Below are 8,017 nucleotides of genomic sequence, written 5' to 3'. Positions count from 1 at the left end.
CCCGGTGGCACACTGGAGAGTGCGCCGCTTGGGAGCGTGGCGGCGCTCCCTCCGAGGGTTTGGATCCCATGTGGAGACCGGTTCCCGCTCACTGGCTGAGCGCGGTGCGGGTGCAACACCAAGGGTTGTGATCCCGTTGCCAGTCAGTAAAAAAGACAAAAAAGGAAAAAAAAAAAAAAAACTATGTTAAGTGAAATAAGAAAGAGAAATACCACTTGTCCTCACTCATAAGTGGGAGTTAAAAAAGAAAGAAAGAAAGAAAAAATAAACAACAATAATATGCTGAACTTTCAGGAGGAGAGAACAGAACTGTGGTTATTAGAGGGAGGAAGGGAAGGGGAAGGGGGTTAGGGAGAACCTGGTTGATGGACGCAACAAATGAGTACACTTAGTGATGACGAATATGCATCCTGATTTGATCATCACATACTGTACACAAATACTGACAGTCAGCTCTGCACCCCACAAATACGTATAATCAATTCTTTCAACTGAAAAAATAAAAGAGATTTAGTCATAGTGAGAAAAATAAAACAGGAAATCTGAACTAATTAAAATAGATAAATAAAGTATCATAGTGAAGTGGAAAGATGGTCTGGAGTTTGAAAAGACCTAGGCTCGTTGGCTTGCTGGTTAGCTCAGCTGATAAGAGTGCAGCCTTGTAACACCAAGGTCAAGGGTTTGGATCCCCTATTGGTCAGCACCCCCGCCCCCCAGAAGGGACCTAGGCTCCAGGTAAATCCCTGGATTTTTATGAGCCTCAATGTCCTCATTTTTAAAATGAGAACTAATAACATACACCTTCTTTCCACCTAGGGTTTTTTTTTTTTTTTTTTTTTTCTACCCCAGGAATTAGAAGAGTCAATGTACCAAAAGCGTCACCATAAACTACATGTTGTAATCATGGGAGAGGGTGTCCCGGAGTCACACTGGGGACACAGTACAGTCGTGAGGATTCAATGGGATAAAAATTTAAAAGATCTCTAACCAATAGTAAGCACTCAATACATGTTAGCTATTATTACTTCCTTTACCGTTTTCACTTCTTTCCTCCTCCTCCTCAAAAAAGCGAGTGGTCGGGCCAGCCCGGTGGCGCACTGGATAGTGCGCCGCTTGGGAAACGCGGCGGCGCTCCCGCCCGAGGGTTCGGATCCCACATACGGACCGGTTCCCGCTCACTGGCTGAGCGAGGCGCGGGAAGCAACGCCGAGGGTTGCGATCCCGTTGCCGGTCCCCGGTCCGGTACGGGGGCAACACTGAGGGTTGCGATCCGTTGCCGGACACGGAAAAAGACAAAAAAAAAAAAAAAAAAGCGAGTGGTCGAACTACCCAAGTGACCTGTTACTGCTTCCGCCCTCTCTCGTCCCCACACCCCGCCTCCGTTTTTTTCTTCTCCATCTCTTCTTCCGTTCCAGCTTTCCTCTCGCCCCGGGCACTCCGTGCAGCCCGGGTCTCCAGCTCTCGGGTGGCTCGGTGGGTGAGACCACGGGCTCGCTCCGTGTTTAGCGTCTGTGCTCTTCCACCAGTAAAGTTTTATTGAAACAAAGCAGGAAAAAAAGGCGCCCGTCACTCTCTCCCAGCAACCAATCAGAGACTAGAATGCCTGTGCGCCTCACCGGCGCGTCAGCGGTCGGAAGGCGGGGGCGGGGCTTGTCCTGCCCGAAACCTGCGTCGTAAGAGCGGAAGTACGGCCGGAAGCCGGCCACGGAGCTGAGTGGCCGGGGCGACTCTGCCGGGAGGTGGCAGGAAAGGCTCGGAATAGCTGCCGGAGGTGACGGAGCAGCGGCCCCGCCCGGTGCGCTGGAAGACGAAGCGTCCAGGCCGCGGCCCGCAGAATCTGACTCAGGGTACGACGGGGCAGTCGGCGGGAGCCCACGGTCCCTGGCGGCCTCTTTAATGGAGGGGGCGGAGCCACGTGTAAGGAGCGTGGGGACGAGGTCACGTGGGTGGGGGTACGTGAGGGACACGAGTGGAGACCTGAGGGAGCGCCGTCGTTGGGGCGGGTCCCACATGACACCCCTTCCAGCGCCGCACCCTGCGCCTTGGGGTTCGGTGGGGTGCACGTGGTGGGGGTTAGCGGTTAGGCCCAGGGAGAGGGTGGGCGTGGCAGCTCTGTTAAGCGGCCGACTTTCGGTTTCCTGGATCGGAGTTCTAGATCACATCTGATTCCTCACTTTAGAAGTGACTTGGTACCTGTACAGCCCAGCTCCTCGACCTTGTGCTTCCCATCCTGCCCGTGTTCAGGGACCTCTAGCTTCACATCCTCTTTCCTTGCAGCTCCAGCCATCCTGAGCCCAGGTCCCTCCAGATCAGTGAAGCCATGAGTGCAGAGGTGAAGTTGACAGGGCAGAACCAGGAGCAATTTCTGCTCCTGGCGAAGTCGGCCAAGGGCGCAGCACTGGCCACACTCATCCACCAGGTGCTGGAGGCCCCTGGTGTCTACGTGTTTGGGGAACTGCTGGATATGCCCAATGTTAGAGAGGTGGGTTGCTGGCCACAGGGAAGCTTGGGGCAAAAGTTTGAATTTGAGAATGGGTGGGCAGGGCTCATTTTGCGACCGCACAACCCTTCAGTTGAACAAGAATACAGTGGTGATTAACTGGCAACTTACAAAAGTAAGCAAGCAGGAAACCTCTTAGTTTCCCTTTGGAGATGAGGCAACTGTAAAGCCCAGTATTTTTCATTTTTAAGCAAAGGAGCATGTTATTCAGAATAGAAGACCTGAGTTCCAGCCTGCCTGTACCACTGTAATAGCTATTAATAATCATATCACTTTGATCAGAGCATTTCTATTTTAGGGCTTCAGTTTTCTCTTAAAAATGGAGATGATACTGCCCTTCACTGTTGGAATCAAGTGAGGAAAGTGTAAAGCCTGGTGTAAATGGAAGGAATGAGTATGTTACATTAGCATGCTTTGTTCTTCCCCCTGTGCAGCATATACTAATACACTTAAGGTAGGTAAGGGAGAAGGGGTCTTTTCCCAAAAGACACATGGCAAGCTACTAGGAACACCACAGAGAGAACTGTTCACACCAAAGTGGCAGAGTTGAGAGTTTAAAAGTCCAGAGCCCATGGGTCACCAGGACTTGTGGCACCAGCCCAAGTCCTGACATGCTATGACAGTGGTATGTGGGTAAACTGTGAGCCAAGTTTTTGAGGGCCTGTCATTGAGTCAATGGCTTTAGCTTCTTTGGATTACTCTGTGGTATGGGGAAAACTGTGGCTGCCTTTTTCCCTGCTTTCATCTGCAGCAGATCTAAAGCATGTCAGTCAAGGTGCCTGTTTAGTACTCTACATGTGGACTGGGGATACCAGAAGATTACAAGCCATGGGGCTTACCCTTCTGAAGCTCATATTCCAGTTGAAGAGATAAGATGAATGGATATAAATCTATTAATTTAGCAAAGTATTTATTGTGAGAGCCAACTGCTTGCATAGCTCTGCTAGATCGTAGTGGGATACCAGAGACTAGGTCTATAATCTTGTTGAAAGGAAAGATATTTTTAGGTAACAACTCTCTGCAGGGCTTGGTTATGTGCCAGAATGAGTGATCAATGATAGGAAGAGAGGAGATCTGGGTGGGCTCAACTGGGTGATGCAAGACAACCTCCCACTGAGGTGGGTCTGAAGCAGAAGCCACACATTTAGATGCCTTTCTAGGCTGTGCAGCTGTCAGAGATGAGTGAGGCTGAGGCAGTAGTCTTGGGTGAATTGGGGAGTACTGCAGATTGCCTAAATTTGTTCACATTCAGAAATAACACACTCTGAGGGCCAGACAACACGATTTGCAATGTCTGGTGTGTGTCTGTCAGATTCTGAACACTGCATAATTTCAACCCTGAATTTAGGATAGGAGCTGGATGATGTATGGAGGAAAAAGGGCATTGTGGATTGGGAGAATAGTGTAAATGAAAGCCTGGAAGTGGAAAAGCTCTTCCTGTTGGGAGAGTGATCAGAGAGGCAGAGAACTCTTTTTGCTGGGCCAGGAGAGGTAACATTGGCCAGGAAAGATGGGGCCAGAAATTGGAGTTAAAAACAGGGTGAGGCTGGGAGGGTGGAGAGGGAGGCTCTTCCTGTCACCTCTTGTCTTCCCTCATGTTCTTGCAGCTGGCTGAGAGCGACTTCGCTTCCACGTTCCGGCTGCTCACAGTGTTTGCGTACGGGACATATGCTGACTACTTAGGTAACCAGACAAGCTGGAGCTCTGGAGTAATTGAGATGAGAGAATGGCAATTTCTGGAGAGATTTAGAAGAGATTGCTGGGATACCCCACATATATACCCTGGATGCACAGGGTCAGGGTCAAGGCCTGAATTGGCATGGAAAATTTAAAAAAAAAAAAAAAATGCAGGGGAAGAAGGCTAGGGCTTCCCATAAAACTGAAATCAGGATTCCCTTCACTTTGTCATTTTTCCCTAGCTGAAGCTCGGAATCTTCCCCCACTCACGGAGGCCCAGAAAAATAAGCTTCGACATCTGTCAGTTGTCACCCTGGCTGCCAAAGTCAAGGTGAGTGACAGTCCCCCCCGTCCTAAGCTAATGAGGTCTAGACCATCCTTTAGTACATCCCTGGGGGGTTGCATTAGGACGGCCTGTGACCAGACTGTTGCTTCTTCCCACTCTCCCCTCCTGCAAGGTCTGTATCTAAGCTCCTTTACTGTTTAGTCTGAATATTATTCTTAGTTTTCTGTGTTTTATTTTTTAATCAACTTAAGCCTAAGTAAACATCTTTTATGTTTTTGGTCAAAGTATGAACTAGGATGCTGTTCATGTGCTGTTTAACAAGTACGTTCCTCTCCACTGCATTAAGTCCTATGTGAACCAAGCCTCTGAGCTGAGAACAGGGCTCTCTTCTGAAGTGCTAGGCTGTTATTTGTTAGGATAAGAAATGTATAATCCAGGGCTGGCCCTTGGCTCACTTGGGAGAGTGTGGTGCTGATATCACGAAGTCAAGGGTTAAGATCCCCTTACCAGTCATCTTTTTAAATAAAAAAAAGAAAAGAAAAGAAATGTATAATCCAGAAGTATCTCTGTATTCCTTTTAGGCTCAGGTTTTTTTTGTTAAACATCACCACCACCACCACCACCCTCAATCTGCGCTCTCCCAATTGTTACTTGATTCTCAAGTTGATCTCGTTGTTACTTAAATCAGGCTCTCTGTTGTGAGATGCCTCTAAAGGAGTGCCTGCTTGGAAGTAGGTGGAGTATAAATGAAAGCGCCAGGTCTCTCTCATTACTGCATACTCCCATTATGTCAAGCTTATCTTGACCAAGGGCTATGTGATATCCTGAGCTGTGGCCAAAGGAATGACACCAAGGCAGATGTCACTTTCCCCCTCTGTGGTATGGGGGATGAGGGTGATAGGGGAACATGAATCTTCTTCTTCTTTTTTTTTTTTAAAGATGACCGGTAAGGGGATCTTAACCCTTGACTTGGTGTTGTCAGCACCACGCTCACCCAGTGAGCTAACCGGCCATCCCTATATGGGATCCGAACCCATGGCCTTGGTGTTATCAGCACCACACTCTCCCAGGTGAGCCATGGGCCAGCCCTGAGTCTTGTATTTTATTTAAGATTGTTCTTTTCACGATGCTGTTTTTGAAGTAGGGGTCCTTTTTATTTATTTTGCCTTAGAACTAGCTTTTTAGAAGAAATGATTTAGGAATAGGAGTGGGGGGCAGATGGGCTTGGGCCTGGGGAGAAAAGAGGGAAGAAGATTCTTGGAAGCTCTTCTCTGCTGCGGAACCTCACACATCCTGGCCTGGCCTCCGGGCCCCAGTGCATCCCATATGCAGTGTTGCTGGAGGCCCTGGCCCTGCGTAATGTGCGGCAGCTGGAAGATCTTGTGATAGAGGCCGTGTATGCCGACGTGCTTCGCGGCTCCCTGGACCAGCGCAATCAGCGGCTGGAGGTGGACTACAGCATTGGGCGGGACATCCAGCGCCAGGACCTCAGTGCCATTGCTCGAACCCTGCAGGAATGGTGAGATCTGTGTCCTGGCACTGTCCTTTCCCTTCCCACCCCAAGAAAGGGAGAGGTGCTTCAGGGTAGGAGAGGGCAGGGGCTGGGTTGCAGAGGTGGAGCTCAGTAGGATGAAGGGAAATGAGCTTGTTTCCCCAAAGGCTTCTGAGGGAAGGAAGAAGTGGAGGAGGCCCTGGGAGGCAGGACTCAGTGTCCTTGGTATAGAAACTGGTGGACGGAAATGGGAGTGACACTCTTGAGGGCATCCTAACCTGAAGGTTGATCACCTGTCTTGGGCTGGATTCAACCCATTTGTTTGTAACCACCATTGTCCAGAGACCATGTGTCTCTTTCTCTTTGTGTCCCTGTCTAACTTTGTGTGTTTTTAATTAATTCACCTTTTTTCTCTTTAACACCTCCTACCCTGTTTTGTTCCCAGTTCCTACTCCCAGCTTGCACATCCTCCAGGAACTTTTTTATCTCTCTTATTCTACCTGAATGTTCATTTTGCTGCTGGGAGTGTTGTTGCGGGTGGTTTCCAGGTGCCCTGGTGAACTCAGACAAGGGTTTGGATGCCAGGATCTCGGGTTTGGGAATCTGTTTTTCATGTGTCTGTGATCACAGCCCTCTTCTGCTGACACTTTTCATCTCCCCTGATTCCCACAGGTGTGTGGGCTGTGAGGTTGTGCTGTCAGGCATTGAGGAGCAAGTGAGCCGTGCCAACCAGCACAAGGAGCAGCAGCTGGGCCTGAAGCAGCAGATTGAGAGTGAGGTGAGCAGGCAGGGGAGCAGGACGGACCCAGGCACGCCAGCCTGGGCCACCTGTCCCATGTAAGGCGGTTTGGATGGTGGCTGTAGCAGACAAGATGGGCAGGGGCTGTCAAGTTCTAGAACCTTCCTCACTATCCCCCATTCCTTTCCTCCTGCTAGGTTGCCAACCTTAAAAAAACCATTAAAGTTACAACGGCAGCAGCAGCTGCGGCCACGTCTCAGGACCCTGAGCAACACCTGACTGAACTGAGGGAACCAGCTGCTGGCACTAACCAGCGCCAGCCCAGCAAGAAAGCCTCAAAGGGCAAGGGGTGAGCCAGTGTGGCAGGGACTGCTCGCTTCCGGGGTGCCCCGCTGCTGCCTCAGGGACCCGGTGGCCCTCACTTCCTTTAGTCGTTTGCAGGGGGGTAGGGAGTGGGGGGCACCTCCAGTTGTTAGGGGATTCCCTGCATCCTCTCTCTCTCTCTCTCTCTCCCCCCCTTTCTCTCTCTTCCCCTTGCCAGGCTCCGAGGGAGTGCCAAGATTTGGTCCAAGTCGAATTGAAGGGACTGTCGTTTCTTCCCTGGGGATTTGGGGTCCCAGCTGTCTGCCTGCCCCTTAGGAGTCCTCAGAGAGCCTTCCTGTGCCCCTGGCCAGCTGATAATCCTAGGTTCATGATCCTTCACCTCCCCCATCCCCAAGCATAGATCACACCTTCTTTAGGGAGGAGGCAAGCACAGGTCATGTTTTTGTTGGTACTTTTTGTTTTATGTGGCTTTCTTACGTGTTCCACTGCTCCTCCTCTCTGCCATGCTTTCTCCCCCATTTCTTTAAGAGCTCAGCATCTGTCCCTGTACATTACATCTGTCATTGAGTAGGTGGGTAGTCCTGATGGAGGTTACTCTGTCTCCCGCATAACCTATGGGTTTTCCTTCTCCTACTGCTTGTCTCTGCATGCATAATCCACATTTCCTGCTTCCTACCCCCCACCTTTTGTGTGGCGTCTAAAGAGCCATAGGGTCCCAACCTTTATTCCCACCCTGAGAGTTATAAGAGCCAGTCTGCCATTCTAGGAGTCACTGGACACTTTCATCCTAGAATCCTGTCACACTATAGCTGTTTTCTTTCCTCTCTCTTCCCCTTGGGTTCTGGGAATGCTGCTCCTTCAATGACCCCAGAGCCTAAGAAGGGAAACTATTTCTTAGATGTTGAGAGATGGTTCTTTCTTGGCCTTGACCATCTTTGGAAGCCTGAAGGCAATCCTGGAAGGATTTATATCTCCTTTTGTGAGTTTGGTAGGGAAGGG

General features: G+C 50.1%; 1 protein-coding gene across 1 annotated transcript; it reads left to right on the top strand.

Moving 5' to 3' along the window:
• The first annotated feature begins 1,651 nt into the window (after positions 1–1,651).
• On the top strand, positions 1,652–8,017 carry COPS7A (COP9 signalosome subunit 7A). Its single transcript, XM_008584820.1, has 8 exons — positions 1,652–1,847; positions 2,278–2,482; positions 4,108–4,183; positions 4,420–4,508; positions 5,780–5,982; positions 6,628–6,733; positions 6,892–7,043; positions 7,236–8,017. Exons 2-8 carry the CDS (start codon positions 2,321–2,323, stop codon positions 7,273–7,275), a joined length of 828 nt encoding a protein of 275 aa, XP_008583042.1. The 5' UTR covers positions 1,652–1,847; positions 2,278–2,320; the 3' UTR covers positions 7,276–8,017.

This window comes from Galeopterus variegatus, unplaced genomic scaffold, assembly GCF_000696425.1.
Source record: "Galeopterus variegatus unplaced genomic scaffold, G_variegatus-3.0.2 Scaffold3382, whole genome shotgun sequence".
Taxonomy (NCBI): Eukaryota; Metazoa; Chordata; class Mammalia; order Dermoptera; family Cynocephalidae; genus Galeopterus; species Galeopterus variegatus.
The sequence above is the reverse complement of the archived record's forward strand: the minus strand, read 5'-3'. Positions and strand labels throughout refer to the sequence as shown.